The sequence below is a fragment of the Amblyomma mixtum genome, chromosome 1, assembly GCF_055824585.1.
Source record: "Amblyomma mixtum isolate Tamu chromosome 1, ASM5582458v1, whole genome shotgun sequence".
Classification (NCBI taxonomy): Eukaryota; Metazoa; Arthropoda; class Arachnida; order Ixodida; family Ixodidae; genus Amblyomma; species Amblyomma mixtum.
Window position 1 is genome coordinate 11695493 of NC_143012.1, and position 18976 is coordinate 11714468.

Here is an 18976-nt window from a genome sequence, read left to right on the forward strand (position 1 = left end):
TTTCATGTTAACGTTTACCGCAGTAAATGCATATACTTAACTTTTATGCCTGGATTGTACTTTTCCAATGGACGCATGTATCCGCTGCGGATATTCCAATAAAAGTTCTTTTTTTTCAGCCCAAATTGAAGTTTCGGGACTATGCACTGATAGCATCTAAACTGGCAATGAACAAATTTTTAGGAAGAATTAGAGAGGAAGAGTTCTGTTTTTGCTGTCGGATGGAGTTTGTCATAGGGGTTGCTCGCTACAAGCAGCCACCGTGGTGGCTTAATGGGTATGGCGTTCTGCTACAGAGCCCAAAGTAGCGGTGACCATAAACGATTACTTTCAATACTGGTAATGTACAGAGGTGACGGAAAGAAATGTGAACAGAGCAGAGCGCCTAGGCTGTCCGCCGTTCGCATTTCTTTTCATCATGCTTTTACTTAGATGTTAGCAAAAAGACGCTAGATAATTCCGTGATGCATGGTAGGACGACTCGAATGTCTTTTTCTTACCACACAGGTAAAAGCGCGATGAAAAGAAATCCGAACAGCGGAGTGCGTAGGCGCCGCGTTGTTGGCGTTTCTTTCCATCTTGGTAGTACAATGTCTTCGCTCAGTTAATTTGTACGCTATAGCCGTACTGAAATAAAAAGTTTCTTCGTGCATGGCCAAAAATAAAAGAACCTGACCGGGACGCAAAAGTGCCCCGTTCGACGCGATTGAAGTGCAGCTAATAAAAAAATATTCCCGAAGGTTCAGCAGCGTCATCTTATCACTTCCATATGACATCGTCGCCTTGCTGTAATCTCCATCCTAATCTTAAAATATTACGCCCCGCTTCTGATGCTGCTGCTGTTGAGATGTTGTCACCCTGCGCGCGCATCCCGCGAAACACATCATAACGCGTTGCACAGTCGCCGCCCTCGCAGTTCACATTAGTGCTACTTTTGGTGCCGGCCTCGCACTTCTTTGCTCCTCGAGTATCGCTTTGAGTTCACGTCGTTAAACGCAATGGCCGACGAACACGACGACGACCGGTGCCTTGTGAAGAGCGGCGATACCAAAGGCCACGAAGCACACCGCAATGGTCATGAAGGCCTTCAAGCACGCATCGAAGGACTTGAATGTCATGAAGGAGGCTACGAAAACGAGCGCAACGCCATTTACCGGTGCCACTTCGTCGAACATGTCAGGGCAGTGCCGAGCGTGGATTTTGCTATGTTCATAGCCTCGTACTTCTACACAGCCTTCAAGGATAATTACGCGACAGCTGGCAAAGTCCTGGACATTGTGGAAAGGTGTGCTTCACTCGCCTATGCCAACTTGGGACGGCCCGCAGTCGACAGGTTGTCGAAGCCGCTCCTGGTCGCCGACGTGCTGGCCTGCAGAACGCTCCAGAAGCTCGAGCTGTGCTGTCCCGAAATGATGAAAAATCCTTACGACATTATCGACGATGTCCGCGAGTTTGGCCTGCGTAAATACGACGCCATCCATGCTTACGTCGAAGAAAGGGTGAGTAGAATGCGATGTTAATATGTGGCCATGTCATAAGAGGTAGTTGTAGTTGAGCGTTTATCCCAAAAGCGTAGCTTTGGGAAGCCTCTGGAGTGGTGACTTCGAGGCTCCAAAGGTGGCTGCCGTAAACTCTGAGCCGTCCTCCAGCCATTACTGCCGAGGCGCAGTGATGGCAGTCGCTCCTCCAAGAAGACATGGGTGGGATAAGGAACGAATTGCACGTTTAGGATGGCCTGGAAGAAACAAGCCATTTCTGGAGTGCGTGTTGACTGGCGCAGTAATAAGGGAGTAATTGCTCATTGGCATCCACCCAAACGCAGCCATACGGCTACAAAGGAAAGCTATATAGCTTTCGCAGAAACTACGTAGTTACAGAAAATTCGTCCTTGTTCGGGGTTCGAACCCGGGATTACCGCTTCACCGGAGCAGTCCCTCCCCCAGCTGGGCTAACCGGGACGGCAAGCTTATGGTACGCCGAGGGCAAATTGATCGATGACTCGAAGTGGGAGCAGTGTTGATCAAATGTTGAGGGGGAAACCACCGAGATTTGTAATACTACGTGTCTTAACCTAGGGAGTTTCCACTAAACATCTGACGAACACTGGAACAGTACGTGAGCCGTGGTAGTCTGGAGAAATGGTGCGGATATACGCAGGAACGTGGCGTGGGGAAGTGCTCACAGGGCCTCGTTTTCTATGATGGAGGGTTGTGGCTACCATGTCGGAGTCCTGCTAGATGTGCTGGATATATGGTGGCCTGTTGAGCCAAGCAGTCATCGTACCGTTTTCGGTGCAGCAGTTCTCTGGCATGTATATGAGGCTACTCATTTCTGGAGACTAATGGTTAGCCTAGTACGAAAACCAGTAGAAATTGTGTTGAGGAAAGCGGGATACTTTTAAGCATTCGTCGTATGGCAGCGTGGAAAGACCTCGAGTTCGGTGGTCTGTGAATTGGCGACGGTGTGTGAAGTTAATGCAAGTTGAGGGTCACGTAATCATAACCCTGGGAAATGTGCGCTGCAGTAGTATCTGCTTTCGTGATTCCTTTTGCGGTGGACACGTTTACTGTGAATGAGTGCATCACACTTTTGCCGTATCGAATGGACGCGAAGGAATATTGGTAGAACTTTGAAAGATAAAAGCACAATTGAGGCGGGAGCTTTCCTAAGTATACCTGCATTCGCGGGCCTTCTCGGTATGGGTATATATCCTTGCCGTCGACTTCGTGTTTTGAATTCAATCTGACTTTTTATTTTATTCTGACCGTCGTTTGTAATGTATGGGAAATTACAATGTGGCAATGTGGACTCAAGGTTGAGCATTCTTAAAAGTGATGCCTTGCAGGATCCTGTGCCTGAGGTAGATTTGAGAATGTGGCCAATGGTGTGGGAAAACATTGTGGGCCAGTGGGGATTACAGGACGATATAAATGCCACTTATTAGCCCTGGAAAAATATGAATGGTCTAGATTTTTTTTGCTACATAGCTGCCTTTTGTTACTCCAAGAGTCGTCCATTCGGCGACGACTATCCACTCACTGTCCATAAGGGCTGAAACGTTCCAGGAATGGGCTGAAGTGGTGGCTTCTTCAAATATTCGAACATATTCCCGTGCTCAGTTGACCTCTGTGCGTTGCCCGATATTGTCTGCATACTGCCACGCTACAATGCAGGTCGAAGCCAGCAGGGACTTCTCGGAGCGCGTCGCCGATGCCGCTGCACACCCCGTCTCAACGGCGTGGGCTTGCGTGTGTCTTGCTGGTGACTTCGCTGAGCGTCAGCTGGGAGCGGCAGAGGTCGTTTGCGACGAGGTATGCATGTCCGAGCTCTCCAGACATTTAGCAGGGTTCTTTGAAATGTATATTTGATGGTCCATACCTTTCACTGGCCACTAAACTTCACTACAGTTAAGAACCGCCGTCTGGGGAGGATGCCAATACAGTAAAGCGGGAGTGTTGTTAGGAGCTGCAGGGCGCCGTGCCAACTGTCAGCTGCCCTTGTTCAGCATTTGAATGTATAGGTTGCTGTGCTAAGAGTGTCACGAAATTATTTGTACAAAAATTAGAATTATGGTTTCGGGGAAAACGTTTCCGCACAGAAAATTCGCTATAGATAAGTCTTTCGTGCGGTGCGTCAGTGTTTTGCTGGAGTACCTAATCGCTCAGGTGAATGTCGTGTGTAAAGTGCGTGTACATGGTGCCAGATTTTCCAGATACAAATCTATGCTTGATCGCTCTCATTTACCCCCCCCCCCCCCCCCTCCGCACACGCACCTTCGTAGTTCCGTATTATTTCATTATGCAGCAAGATCCCTCTAACAGCAAGATCAGTAGAAAGTTTAGATTGAGGATATTTTATGCTATTTGCATTTACTTTCTCAAAAGTATAGTTCTTCGACTACTGTTTGTCGTGCCCGTCGAGAATAGTTTTTATCATGAGGAAAATGCTATCATTGCAACCGGTTGTTTCTCGCTTCGTAATTTGCGGCTGTGTTGTACCAATCATATTGAGTAACTCCTCTCTTTCTTAGTTACGTTGCGTTAAAGACGAAGGCTGAACTACTGTTCCAGCCAGCCTACTCGAGCCTGTCTGAGCTGATATACGACACATTTCAGCCTGATTGCAAAGCCAGGCGCAGTAGCAAGGCAAAAACTGACGAACCCTCCCGACGCAATGAAATATACAGCTGAAATGTTTAGTCTGTTCGATAAAACTTTATCTGAACATAGCGACGTAGTTGAAATTTGCTTTTATCCTGACCTTTCAAAGTTATCTTGTTTTTCTGTCCCGTTCTAGTACATGGTTGAGGTCTTGACAAATGCCCCGCCGGACAAAGACCCTCGTGGTTGTGTGGTGCCACGCCTCATGTGCCTGTCGTGGAAGGCCTACATCTGCGCAGCATATTACGGCAACCTAAAACGACAGCGAATGGTAGACGCCGCTTCTTGGACAGGGTCTGCAATCATGCGGTTCTTGGACGAACCCGCTGAACCTGTTCGACAACCGACAGTAAGTTTCTGTCCTGCTTTTTCTTCGTCCGATTTTCCTTTTTGGAGGTGTCTTCCAAAAGGTTTCCACACTACTAGATACTAGATACGCTACTAGATAGCGCATGTCTGTCCCGCTAAACCTGCGACGTCAGCGAACCTGTGACATCAGCACACCAGGGTTACTGCTGGAGGCGAAATTCTAAAGAGCCGTGTCCTTTGCGATGCCAGTGTTTGCATTTTTCCCTCAGTGGAGCAAGCAGCGCTGCCAGGATTTTTGTTTCTGTGTTACCCCAGTAAACATGGAGCACGGCATGCTTTAAAATAGTAGATATATTTTCCAGAATATTTATTGAGTGTTCTTGTTCAGCACGCTTGGCTGCTGATTCGAAAGACGCGGGTTCGATCCCTGCCGCGGCGGTCTAACTTCAATGGAGGCCAAATTCTAGAGGCCCGTGTACTGTGCGATGTCTCTGCACGATAAAGAACCCCAGCTGGACGAAATTTCTGGAGCCCTTTACTACGGCGTCCCTCATAGCCCGAGTCGCTTTGGGATGTTAAACCCCATAAACCAAACCAAACCAGGTGTATGCTACCGTCCACCTTCCTCGTCGCCTACGTTTAGTAATGAACTTTACGATACTATTAATGGAATATCCACTCTCCTTTGCCCCCTGCTTCATTAAAACGAGGATTGGCTTCGTTCTGTGTACAGAATGTCCTCGTGAAGAACTTTGCTGCGAACAAAACAGCCTACTTCCTTGTTGTCCCTGCAAGCCTGCGTGAAAAATTTCAAGCTTCTCACGACGAGCCGACAACTGGACATCTCGGATTTTCTCGCACCCTCCGCCGCATTCAAGACAAGTATTACTGGCCCCGAATGTCTGCCGATGTCGCACATTAGCGACGAAAGACTCCTCCCACCCGACCAACAGATCGGGTGGGAGGCGAAGGCCCTTTCAGCAGATTGGCATGGACTCGCTTGGCTCTTTCCCGAAGTCAACGTCTGGAAATACGTGGACCGTCATAGCGACCGACTACCTGACCGGCTGCGCCGAGGTAAAAGCCCTACCGAACGGAACACACGGCGCCACACGACGCCCCCGATGTGCTCATCACGGACAGATGAACATCATTCACAGCTGGACTGACGCAATCCATCCTGCGTTACAGCCAAACCAGCCGCCGGAGGACAACTGCATACCATCCGCAGCCAAACGGACTGACCGAGTGCCTGAACAAAACCATCGGCGATATGCTCGCCATGCACGTCGATGCCGAACGCAAGACCTGGTACGTCATCGTGCCTTACATCGTCTTCGTGTACAACACCGCAGTGCAGTAGACCACCCAGATGACGCCTTTTAGGCATCCCAATGTCACCGCATACGACCAGTACGCCCAGTAGTTGTCCATGTTGCCCGTCTAAAGCCTATTATGCGTGCTAAAGGACCTTGTGTTTCCACACATCCTTTCCACACACCTTCTAAGCTGGATCTAAAGATGCCGCTTAACAGGCATAGTGATTGATCCTGCAGCAGCATATTGCCGCAAATCTTTGTAGTGTTTGTTCAGTCTTGAAAGCTACCGGCGCGATGCTTATCAAGAAGTGACGAGGTTTATTTCGATTGATCGCATCCAGGCGGAGCCGGTTCTACGTTGTCCCAGAATGTTCCTCGTAACTTTGCACGCTTTATCTCTAAAGTTCGCTATCAGCTTAAAAGAGCACGGCCGAGAGCGGCGAGTATTCTGTTCGATGACCGCAGAGCTCACCTATTGCTACGCATTCTTCTACAGCTATGCATTCTTCTACAGCTAATGGTGTCTGTAGAAGAATGCATAGATACGCATGGTGCCGTTGCATTTCAAAACGCCTGCGGAATGTCTATAAGAGGGTTTTTGGAACTATTATCGTTGTACCTCAGGTCGACTTTCGTCCTCTGGGAAGAAAAAGTGTATCTCCAGAAACGCGGTGTTTGCATCGGTTCATGTATCGCGCCCCTACTCAGTGATTTGTACTTGGCGCAAAAAGACAGGTTCCTGAACGCAACCCTTGCCGGTACAAGTGTTAAAAAGGTATTTAGGTACGTTGATGACTACCTTGTTCTTTGTGATGGCCAACGCACGAATACGCTGGAAACCGTAATGGAGGAGGTGGGTCGCTTTGCGCAGGCTTTGCAGCCACTTATTGCCACGCACGAGCTTCCTGCTCAAGGGTCACTCAGATTTTTAGACCTGAGACTTAAGTTCACTAGAGGGCATGCCTGCTGGGCCAGGAGCCCAGAGGGGCGAAAGCGCCAATGCCCTACCAATCAGCTCACTCTAAGCTGATCAAGAGGGCTATTGTGAACTTGTGCCTCACAAATGCCTTGAGGAAGTCCTGTGTTCACAAAATGGAAGTGAGCTTTCTTCGCCAGGCGGAACGGCTTGGCAGCTCGGGTTACCCCTCGCACCTGTTGGTATCTGTTGCCAAGCAGATGAAAAAGCACCTGATGCGGGCTAGGCCCGAGCAGCAAGATGAGGCAAAGAAAAAAAATTACCGACGATTACGTTACTTCCTAATGCGAAATTTGAGCGCAGCAAATAAGCTGTTTCACCTTTTCGATAGATTGAGGCAAAGAAATCGAGGAACACATGTATGCGCTATCACAGAATTTTTTTTTTTTTTAGCAGACGGAGGACTTCCATCGGTCGTCTCGCTCATGGCTCAGAAAGAACTGGCAGATAATTTCGCAGTGGCGAACGGCAGCGGCAATTTCGGCTCGGGCGGTGCACATATACAGATCCGCCGCCACCGATCTGGCTCTCTGATTGCCACCGCACAGGGAGAACGGCAGCGGCAATTTCGGCTCGGGCGGTGCACATATACAGATCCGCCGCCACCGATCTGGCTCTGATTGCCACCGCACAGGGGTTGCATTGGAGGAGGAGCGAAGAAAGGAATTAAGTTCGAGCCGGCGCTTTGACAACCGGAGACTCGCAGGAAGAGGGGGGAGGGGGGCGGCGTGTACACCCAGCGGCAAACGATGGGGGCAGAAGCGCGCGCAGCAAGCGGACAACACGATAAAGGGAGGAGGGAAGAGATAGCAGCGACTGACTGATGCCGCTGACGCCGATAGTGAGTCAACCCCAGCTGCGGATGAAAGGGGGGCGGAGCTGGTTACCAGGCCGACGACAACGCCGACGACGACGCGAAACCCATGAACGGACGCCAAAGAGCTGCGCTCTAAAAGAAAGGAGGCCGGTGGTAGCAATACCGTATATTCACAACGTTTCCCATCGCCTGAAAAGCATTGGTCGAAAAGCTGGCGTGAATGTAGTGATGACGGCTCCTGATAAACTCAAGTCTGTGCAGACGAGTCAATTCCGATCCGACCAAAAAGAAGCAGGGATGCACGGTAAAGCATCGAACCCCCTTTGTGGAGTGTACTGAAGGCCTTGTTTATTCGTTGCCAGTGACATGTGGTAAACAATACATAGGGCAGACTGGCAGGTGCATGAACGAAAGGCTACTAGAACACAAAACTAATTTCGAGCAAGCTCACAGAACCTGGGAATTCATTGCAGAGATTGCCGTTCAACCAAAAATGTAGAGCTTTGGCTAATCACAAAGACCAGTTAGTCCGTGAAATAATCGAGGCAGCTTCGATAGCAAGTCTGCGCGACGATTGTGTCAACACGCCGTCTGTTGCTTTGACAAAGAAAGAATTTGACATGTTAAAAATGTGATTATAAATCTGATTATTTGTCGCATGTTGTAATTTTTTGGACGCTTGAACGATATGGTTGTGACGCATGTTTTTGAGGGGGTGAAGAAGGTATAAGAAGCAGTGTTTCTTCGAACTAAAAATCAGTTGTAAGTCAGCGCTTCTCTCTTGTCCCAGTGTTTTGCGCTGTTCTGTCACAAACATATATCCTTGAAAGCGAAAAAATTCATTGCCGTTTGTCGCGTAATATCTTGCATTGGGATAAACAAGTTAGCTCTGACACCTAATTATGCGTCGGCAAAGCGATATAACTTGGAGCTGTTGATGCCCTTACTGGCAGTGACGTCACTTTCATTACTACTTGTTCGCCCACTGCTTTCGCAGACCCTAAGCGGGCACGCCGAGGCTGCCTTCCGCCACATCTGCAAAGCCTTTGTGCTGATCCCGGAGCGACCCGCCGACCGGCTCTTCGACCAGGTCCTTACAGTAGCCATACGCCGCTTCCTAAGCATGGGTTCGTAACATTGTGCTTATGTGCATTTTCTGGTCCCAACAGCATTTTCTCGACCGTTGGTCGATTCGTTATCGCTTTCAGCTGTGTTAATCTGCTTCACTGGCACCGGTTTAGATTCTTTCTCCTTCCAGTTCTTCGCTTCGCTTAAAGAGTACGATGAGATAAACGTGACATGTAGGCGAAAAATGCGCTGCTCGGCAGTCAATCCAGACTACTGCAGCCCATTCTACCACCAACGTATTTTTTGGCGTAGCGCCAGCTAGGCTGTATGCAAGTGAGCTGTTTTTAGCTCCCCAGCTGTGAGTTATTTCACTGACTCGTCACGACCACCATGATGTGCCCGGCCTCGCTAAAGCACTTTGACCCTGCCTTCTCCGGAGAGTGCTCGCACTTTGGGGTAATGTCCTCGGACCTCTACCACATGCTGTCGGCGTGCCCTCTCTAACCCAAACCCCACCCGCGAGGACTAGGAGGTGACCATACTCGCCTGCTCCGACCTGAAAGTCCTAAATTTAGGCTATGGTCGAATGGGAAATGGTGGCAGCAGAAGCTACTGGGGCCCCGAACTATGGAGGGGAAGGGCACTAAGCCTGACCACAGAGCAACCTCCATATAGACCTCTATTTTTAGAGGAAATATACCTTTTTACCACCACCACCACAGCTTTGAGAGCTTTATCTCGCCACTATGCACATGAAAGCAAGTGGCTGAAAGGAAGAAACCTCAGAAGTCTCTTCCAGATTAACGCAACACATTACTGGCCACTGTTAACCAGCACTCACGCGCAGATGGCACGTATAGAAAGGGCGGGTACGGAGCACTGCACCTGTGGCATTTACGCGTGCCTTGAGCCTCGGACCAGAAGTCGCAGCTCCAACTGAAACCAGGCCACACCGTGAACGAGGTCATTCGCGCGGTTTCACATAAGCTCTGTCCTGTTGTCTTTGCGCTCCCACTCATGTTTCTTGCATTTTATTTACTGTCTTTGCAGAGTGACTTCCCCGTCTGCTCGAAGACTTCGGTTCGGAGAGGTGTAGCCCAGCTTTAGATTTCTTTCCGCACGCTATCTTGCACGTAATAAAATATATTTTTGCTTTTCTCCTGACCGCTCCTCATTTCCTTCAAAACCCATGTTCCCGGACCGTTCGTCTTGTTTTGCATTTACACCGCCACTAATTCAATACTGAAATACTTCGTGCATGATCGTCCTGGACGCGACCTGCTCCAGCGAAGTTATGCAAGCGGTTTTCGCGGAAAACGCTGACTTTGCAGTCCCCGCATGCGAGTTATTCTGAGGTTGGGAGACTTCTAGGCTATGCGACTGTTCCCTCTGCCTAGGATCAATATTTTCATTTCGTTACGTTCTGTGTACCTCATAGATCGCCTGGAGCGGCGGTGGGAGCAGCTGCATGCATCAGCAGCAATTGCTCTTGTCATTTGAATCACTGCCTCCACGTATCTATACCTTCTTGCAGTTTCGGTAGAGCTTGACGGCGCAGTTGCTCGTCAGGTCGTGGCCGCAGCGCGAGTTGATGCCGCCGTTCGGGATGTTGGCCCGCTAGAGGTAGGCGTTGGCGAACAGGCCGGAATTGTACCCTTTGCTGCACTGGCAAAAAAAAAAACTAGACCATAGGCAGGACCTGCCGGCTCTGGTTGGGCCACGGTGGACTTGTTTCTGTGACTTGGAGACTTTCGTTCCTTTGAGCGCTGTAACAGAAACAAGTCTACCACATTGGGACGTTAAACCCCATAGACCAAACCAGACCATCAAATTTCGCGTTAGGAAGTAACGCAATCGTCGGCATTTTTTTATCAACATGCTGTGGCTCGGCTGATGATGGCAATAGTGGCGATGAATTCATGAATCCAGTCCCGCGATACACCTTTAATGTCTTCTATTCCGCTCATGTAGAGCTACTCCTGTAAATTACTTTTCCCGGAAATTCGAGAGCACAGAACGTTTGCTTAAGGGACAATCTTTCTTGAAGGGAAGGGAAGGGAAAACTTCGTTCTTTTTCCTGTGGTTTGGGGGATCTTCAGAGACGTCTTGGTTCTATCCCCAGGAGCCTTCTCTGTCTAAGTCGTCCGCCTCTAATCAGTGGTCGGTTGCCCTCAGTCCAGGGCTCCGCTGGCCACTGCCGCCCGTTGAGCTCGCTGTACCAGACCTTGTTGGTCGTCACAGCGGTCGCTGCACAGCAGTCTCCCATTGCTCCGCACTCGGGTTCTGTGTTTTGGGGACCACGTCTGTTTTGGCAGGCCCATGTGATGTGATATAGAGTAGGTTTTTCGTCGCACCAGGGACATTTGTCCGCGTATATTGTAGGGTGCATTTTGTTTAGTATATGTAGGTTTGGGAAAGAGCCTTGAGCACCTCTAGCACCGACTTGGAAGACGACGACGAAGCGAGAATAGCACGGGCTAGCGTGAACTTGAAAAACGTATTTCATCGATGCATTTTTTAAAATTCACCCTTGGCTGTAATATTTTGTCGTAGTCTCCTATGGAAATCTCTTTGTGTATGCCACTACACCTTGGCCGATCCCCCCATGCGGGTATGTGCCATGTCTTAAGAGGAAGAAGACGAGGCTCGCGCCCGCGTGGCTAGGACCACGTCAGATGAGCTTGTCAGAACGGCGAACGACTGCTGCCAAGAAGGACGCTCGTACGGTGTGACGGCAGCTCTCGGATTCTGGCAGCTAGGCCTAGCCACTGTTCTACTCTGGATGGTTCTTCCTGGATGTGCCAAGGCCCTATCGCGAGCGGACGAAACCAGCGCCCGACCAGCGCCGGGTTTCCGGCCCTGCGTTATTTCGCTCTCAGGGAAGATTCAGTTCAAGGAAGGACTTTGAACTCTTCCGCCTAAGGTGAGCAATTTCTGTTGCGGAAGCAACACTACGCTAGGTGTAAGCGATTTCGCGGAGCCCAGGAGAGCCCCAACTGCGAATGCGCGAGGAGCGAGTGTCGGAGTTCCTGCGTAATTTCCTTTCCTCAAATACAATTTTCATTTTCTTCATTACGGCCCCTTTCTCTTTTTCTTCTTTCACTCTCACTTCCTCCCTTCCTCTAAAAAGGATGACGGGTGTCCACCGAGATATGTGAGAGTTACTGCGTAATTTTCTTTCCTCAAATACAATTTTCATTTTCTTCATTACGGCCCCTCTTTATCTTTCTTCTTTCACTCCGACTTCCTCCCTTCCTGTACGATGCGGTTCAGGTGTCCACCGAGATGACAGGGAATTACTGCGTCATTTCCTTGCCTTAAAAAGCGTTGCGTTCAAAGGGCAAGGCCTCGCGCCGAGCGGGTGGTGGCGTTCCGTGGACTCCGTGGCAGCGCTACAACACGCTGTCGCGTTCCACTCCTAAAGGCGAAGCGTAAGCGTCATTAATTAGCAGGTATTTCGAATTAAGTCATTAATCAGTAATTAGCCACTAATTCGTATTTTTATTACCTAGTAATTAGTACTCAATTATGTGTGACGTCATCCAGTGGTGACGTCACCAGTGCCACAGACCGCTTTCGCCTCTGCGCACTTTAGAAAGTCAAAGTGCCCCTTGAGATGCCGCCGCAGCTGCGATTGCCCGCCGTCGCTTCCGCAGTTCTACCCGCGATGGCCATTGGTCAAACCCGAGCCAATTATTTTCTCCGCCACTTCGACTGTGTATCGAGTTCCACGCGAGCGCTTCATCGGGAATGCCTACTTAGTATTGCGTGTAAAACTGCTCGCCAGGTGCAGTGGTCGCACAGATTTCGTTACTATGCGTCACCACAGCACGTGAGGCCAGTAGGACTTTGGTTGGTTGGTTTCCGAGGAAATGAAGTGACGCTGTAAGTGTTTTTCGCCTCCATCGAAACGCGGCCGCTGCCTTCGGGTTCGAACCCTGGTACTCCAGCTCTGTAGACAAGCTCCTTAACCACTGAGCCAACATGGTAGGACTTCGAGTTGCATTAACTGGAACTGTGTGGCCCCCTGGGAGTTCCGAAGTTGTCGAGGCTGGGCGCTAGCGTCGTTTATCGCTGCTCACCATTCGGTAATTCCAATGGTCATCATGGCGGACGAGGCGGTGCGCCGCTGCCTTAGCGTGTGTCTCTAGAAGAAAATCAGGTTCTTGACTTTGCGGCGTCTTTCGTGTGAGGTTTAGCGTCTAGATAAACAGCACCGTCATTTTCAGGTAATGATAAGAACCTTCGCTTGAGTTCAGCTTCATTTAATGCACTCAATAAATATTCTTCGATATGAGCATGCAATGGCTAGTTAGCAAGTTCCGCAAAAAATCCGTCGGTGTCGACACGTATAAAACTCGGTCCCGTAAACCGAGTTTTATACATGTAAATCTAGTCTAGGTTTTCATAGCTTTCGCGTTCATTTTTTTTTGGCGTGTTGGCGATTGCCGTTTAAATGCCGGTAAAGGCCGAACTTTTTTAGCAATTTTTGCGATTTTGGGCCCTGTCTTAAAGCGGAATTCGACACGAGTTTTGAACCTATGTAGTTGGTAAAACTACTTTATTGACCCATACAGACTAACGCTATAGTATTTGGCACTTACCCGATTACGGCGCTTCCCCGTTAATGTACGGAATGTGTATATATTGCGCTCTGGTCTAATACCAAAAAAAAATGGCTGTGGCTTAGAAAAGCTGAAAAAGCTGATGATTTGCATTCAAATTTCGCATTAGGAAGTATCGTAGTCGGCAATTTTTTTTTCATTTCCTTAAAATGGTCGGAGTGTAAAACGTTGTCAACGCCAACGGCAATAACACTACGCGCGCCGGCGGCCTACGGCTTCAGCGCCGCGTTTCTGGCATCGATAAGTGATAACAGTTTGGAAATTCTAAAGTGTGCTTGGCGAAAGTCTTGTGGTCAACCCATCGCCGCTTTCCCGAACCGCTTGGCGCGTGGCGGGCTTCCCGCATGTGCGGTTTTTATTGTCTTTGGTGACTGCGGTCTCTATTTTGATTGCAGTGTTTTAGAGCGAGCTCTTTGACGCCCGTTTCGCGGCGTCGCCGTCGCTGTTTTCCGTTCGGCATTCATTGTGTTCATTGTCGTTGGCGTTGACGTTTTACACTCCGATCATTTTAAGGAAAGGAAGCGCTCATAACTGACTCCCTGGGTCATTGGACGCCTGAATCGCGCTTTTGTGTTGTTGGTGCGGCTGCAAGAGCCGTTCTCTAGCAACCGTCGCAGTGGACACCCGATCCGCACCGTACAGGAAGGGAGGCGGCGGTTGAATTTACTTGGCGGAGAAATTCACCACGTGACCACATTGGTAAAATATGTCGATAATGGCACCCCATCGGGGTGGCTCAGTGGTTACGGTGCTCGGCTGCTGACCCGAAAGACGCGGGTTCGATCCTGGTCGCGGCGGCCGAATTTCGATTTAGGCGAAATTCTAGAGGCCCGTGGTGGTCGAAATTTCCGGAGCCCTTCACTACGGCATCTTTCATAGCCTGAGTCGCTTTGGGACGTTAAACCCCATTAACCAAACCAAACCATTGGGAGTGAAAGAAGAAAGGCAAAGAGGGGCCGTAGTGAAGAAAATGAAAATTCTATTTGAGGAAAGGAAATTACGCCGTAACTGTCTGGCATATCTCGGTGGACACCTGTTATCCGTTTGCAGAGGAAGGGGGGAAGTGGGAGAGAAAGAAGGAACAGAAAGAGGGCCCGTAGTGAAGAAAATGAATTTGAGGAAAGGAAATTATGGAGGAGGTTGCGCCGCTGCGCGGTGGAGAGGCCACAGTTGGCACGATTACAGCGCAAGTACGGACGCCGCGAGCATGGACGGACACCGCGAGCATCAGCCATTAAAGGTTTTCGCCTTAATACCAAAAAAATTGGCTGTGGCTTAGCTAAGGTTAAGCCTGGATATCTCGAAGCGAAAAGCTCTCGCTGCTTTTCAGCCAACTCCCAAGCTATAGCACTACTGGATCGATGTTTCTGCGCCGTCCGACTGTTGCTCCTCATTCTCCTCCCATGGCGAGTGTCTGCGCCTGTTCTGTTGTTGTTGCGACTGACAGAAGGATGAAAAGGAAAGTGCACGGGCCTACCGACTGGCTCAAGCCGAGCCACAACCGCTGCCACGTGCAGATAGAAGAGAGTTGAAAGATAAAAGGAGAAAAAGAGAGTAAAGACGCGCGTCGCAACAACCGCGTCCGCCGAAGCGGACGCTGGCTGAAAAACAGATAAGTGGCTGCAGCTCGGGTGCTTAAGTTATTAGATAGCAATTGCCGCGGCCGGCAACACTCTTTTGCTTCACTTTTTTTTTTTAAATAAACCACTACCACCACCACCGTAGCCCCCAAAACAGACAAGCTGTTGTTGTTGTGACTGAGAGAAGGATGAAAAAGAAATTGCACGGGCCTGCCTACTGGCTCGAGCCAAGCCACCACCGCTGGCACGTGCAGATAGAAGAGAGTTAAAAGATTAGAGGAAAGAGAAAAAGGAAAGAACAGACACGCGTCGCAGCAACAACTGCGTCCGCCGGAGCGGACGCTGCTGAAGAAACAGATAAGCGGCCGAAGCTGCGCTCGCCGAAGCGAGAACAGAGGAAGATAAACAGATAACAGGAGAACAGATAAACAGATTTGTTGTTGTTGTTGTGACTGAGAGAAGGATGAAAAGGAAATTGCACGGGCCTGCTACTGGCTCTAGCCTATGCTCTAGCCAAGCCACCACCGCTGCCAACGTGCAGATAGAGGAGTGGTAAGAGATCAGAGGAAAGAGAAAAGGAAAGAAAAGACGCGCGTCGCAGCAACAACTGCGTCCGCCGGAGCGGACGCTGCTGAAGAAACAGATAAGCGGCCGAAGCTGCGCTCGCCGAAGCGAGAACAGAGGAAGATAAACAGATAACAGGAGAACAGATAAACAGATTTGTTGTTGTTGTGACTGAGAGAAGGATGAAAAGGAAATTGCACGGGCCTGCTACTGGCTCTAGCCAAGCCACCACCGCTGCCAACGTGCAGATAGAGGAGTGGTAAGAGATCAGAGGAAAGAGAAAAGGAAAGAAAAGACGCGCGTCGCAGCAACAACTGCGTCCGCCGGAGCGGACGCTGCTGAAAAAATCAGATAAGCGGCCGAAGCCGCGCTCGCCGAAGCGAGATCAGATACTCCATCACCTTATAAACAGATAAGCAAGGGCAAGCGCGCCTTATATACCCCTCCTTTCAAATGCGCAGTGCGCACGGCTGCGGCGAAAGGCCAAACGGTGGCGAGGAGAAGCGGCGACGCACATGCGCAGTAGAGCGCGGCGGCGGCGGCGATGGCGGCCACCTGCGCCGTGCGTGACGTCACTCGGTTTCGTGCATGCGCAGAAGTGGCAAATCTGGCCTCCGGCTCACGCGAAGCGCGGTGTTGACTAGCCTAGTGAAGCTTTTCGCTTCAATATCCCGGCTTGTTTTTCTGCACTGTACATTGGTTGCATATGCATAACAGAAGATGCAATGTACCCCGCCGCAGTGGCTCAGTTGTTATGGCGCTCGGCTGCTGATCCGAAAGACTCGGGTTAGATCCCAGGCGCGGCGGCCGAACGGGCTTCTAGAATTTCGATGGAAGCGAAATTCTAGAGGCCCGTATACTGTGCGATGTCAGTGCACGTTAAAGAACCCCAGGGGGTCGAAATTTCCGGAGCCCTTCACTACGGCGTCCCTCATAGCCTGAGTCGCTTTGGGACGTTAAACCCCAATAAACCAAACTAAACCAGAAGAGGCAATGTATTTTGTTTGAAGCGGTATCAAATGATCAGACGAGAGTTGTCAATAAACTCAATTAGAACTTGTTGCTGGGCTAGTTGGTACATGTTCTTAGTCATAAGAAGACGCAAAAAAAAAATGAACACGAGAAACGTTTGCGGTTATTCAGCTGCATTGCGCGTTACTTCCGAGAAACGAACATAAAACTGAATGGCAAGAAAATGAAATTCTTGCCATTCATACCGCCTTTTCACGGTCATAACATATTTGAATTTTATATGGCTTAACGTCCCAAAACAACTTAAGCTATGAGGAACGCCGTAGTGGAGGGCTCAGGGAATTTCGACCTAACTTGCACTGCCATCGCACAGTACCTGGGCATCTAGCACTGCGCCTCCATCGAAATACAACCACCATGGCTGGGATCGAACCCGCGACTTTCGGGTCAGCAACCAAGCACCATAACTACTGAGCCACCAGGGTGGCTGCAATCACGTTGGGGTCGGAAAGCCGCATTTAATTTATACCTGAATCGGCTGAAGCTGGATTACAGCTGCAATGCTGTGAAATACATACGGTAATGAAGGAAAATTTTTTTGATGCAAACGTCCACCAAAAAATATCAGCCATGTACTTCACATCCGCTCAGGGTTTAAGCACTGCACTGCTTTAATGCAGGTGCAATTCGCTGCGATGGTTGTATAAACTTCGAACAGATACGCATTGACGACGCGGTATCGTGGCGTCAACAAACTATACATCGTTACAAAACATACGGGGTCAGGGGTCTGAAACACCTCATCAACCTACCTGACGCATTTTGCATTCTGCACTTTTTACTTGCTTTCAGGAACATTTTTCGTCTTTCGTACGTTCATTGATTCATACACCGTGGAATAGCCAAATATTCTCGTTTTTGAAACGTACCTTCAAGCTCCAAACCACTGCAGTCGCTCGTGTCGGGAATAGAAATCACCGACCCACCGCGGAAGCTCAGGGGTTGAGGCGCTCGTCTACCGAGCCGGAGTATCTGGGTTCGAGCCCGACCGCGGCGGCCGTGTTTCGATCGAGGAGGAATGCAAAACGCGCCCCTGTGCTCTGCGATGTCACTGCACGTTAAAGATCCCCAGGTGGCTAAATTATTCGGCCGAAATTATTCCGGAGATCTCCACTACGACCTGCCGCGGTGGCTCAGTGGGCAAGGCACTCATCTACCGAGCCGGAGTACCCGCGTTGGAACCCAACCGCGGCGGCCGCGTTTTGATGGACGCCGAACGCAAAAAAATTAGGCAGATGGCTTAGCTCTGGTTAAGCCTGGATATACAAGCGAAAAGCTGCAGTTGTGCTTGGTTTGACGTCATGTCTGTCGCAGTTGGCGCACAATGCACTGGGAGCACCACGATAACGGTGGAGGCGTTCGGCCGTTCACACACTGCCTGTACGGAGGCGGAGGAGGAGACGCGCGTGTAGTGAATACGGTGCTGTCTTAGAAGGTTGCTTTAGAAACTTGTAATCGGCGATTCAGATTAATTTCAAAATCATTTCATTTCGCGGCTCTTGCCGTAAATTCTTCTTTTGGGGTGTCCATTCCTTTCGGGTGTACACCAAAAATATGAGACAGGCATTTCCTTTCCTTAAAACCAATTTTCATTTCATTTCATTTTCCTTAAGGCCCTTACGGCGCGGTCTCAGGTATCCACCGAGATATGACAGACAGGTGTCGTTTCCTTTCCTTAAAACAAATTTCCTTTTTATTTGCCTTCCCTTACGGCGCGGTTCGGGTGTCCACCGAGATATGAGAGTTTCCTGGCGCACTGTTTGTCTTTCATTTATTTTTTATTTGTGCCTCGTGTGACGTCACTCGGTTTCGCGCATGCGCAGCTGTGCCAAATCTTGGCTTTGACGGCTCACGCGAAGCGCGGCTGTGGTGCGGGTAGTGAAGCTTTTCGCCTCAAAAATTGGCAGTGGTTTAGCTGTGGTTACCTGGAGAATTGCGAAAGAACATCTGCGCGTAGCCACATATATTGTTGCGTGAGCTACATTGCCCACAGCGTGAGGAGCAAATGACGACACTGCGCACAGCTGGCATGGCTCGCCGCGCTTGCTCGCCTTCCTTTCCTTAAAAAGATCGGAGAGCGAAATGTTGACAACACTCACGCCAATGAACACAAAAAACGCCGATGGCCTATGGCTTCAGCGCCATGTTTCTGGCACAACCTTGTCAATGCCTGCAGCTCACATCTCTCTCTCATCACCCCATGTACCTATAAGCACGATTCAGGCGTCCATTGATCCAGGGAGCCATTATGCGCACTTCCTTTCCTTAAGATGACTACCGCCACTTAAAGCATGGTTGAGGTGTCCACTGTTTCAAGAGAGCAGTATGCGCCTTCTTTCTGGTTCAGGCGTCCACCGAGATGTGGACATCTCGCCCTCACTTCATGCTACGTATATCCTGGCATAGCAGAGCAAAGCCACTGCCAATTTTATATACACCGCAAACCACGCAGATGGCGATGCGCAATCGATACTGCGCATCAGAGAGAGGGAGAGAGAGGGAGACTGTCGGCGAGGCGATCCCCAG

The 18976-nt window shown here is 49.8% G+C and overlaps 1 protein-coding gene across 2 annotated transcripts; it reads left to right on the forward strand.

Annotated features, from left to right (window-relative positions):
* The first annotated feature begins 910 nt into the window (after positions 1-910).
* Positions 911-9782, forward strand: LOC149365463 (uncharacterized). Of its 2 annotated transcripts, XM_089585177.1 has the most exons (5): positions 911-1499; positions 3174-3311; positions 4297-4509; positions 8579-8708; positions 9700-9782. In XM_089585177.1, exons 1-5 carry the CDS (start codon positions 999-1001, stop codon positions 9702-9704), a joined length of 987 nt encoding a protein of 328 aa, XP_089441303.1. In that variant the 5' UTR covers positions 911-998; the 3' UTR covers positions 9705-9782. The 2 variants fall into 2 exon arrangements, with proteins under 2 accessions (XP_089441303.1, XP_089441296.1); XM_089585170.1 differs by lacking the exon at positions 9700-9782 and having other exon boundaries at positions 8579-8752.
* The last annotated feature ends 9194 nt before the right edge of the window (positions 9783-18976 follow it).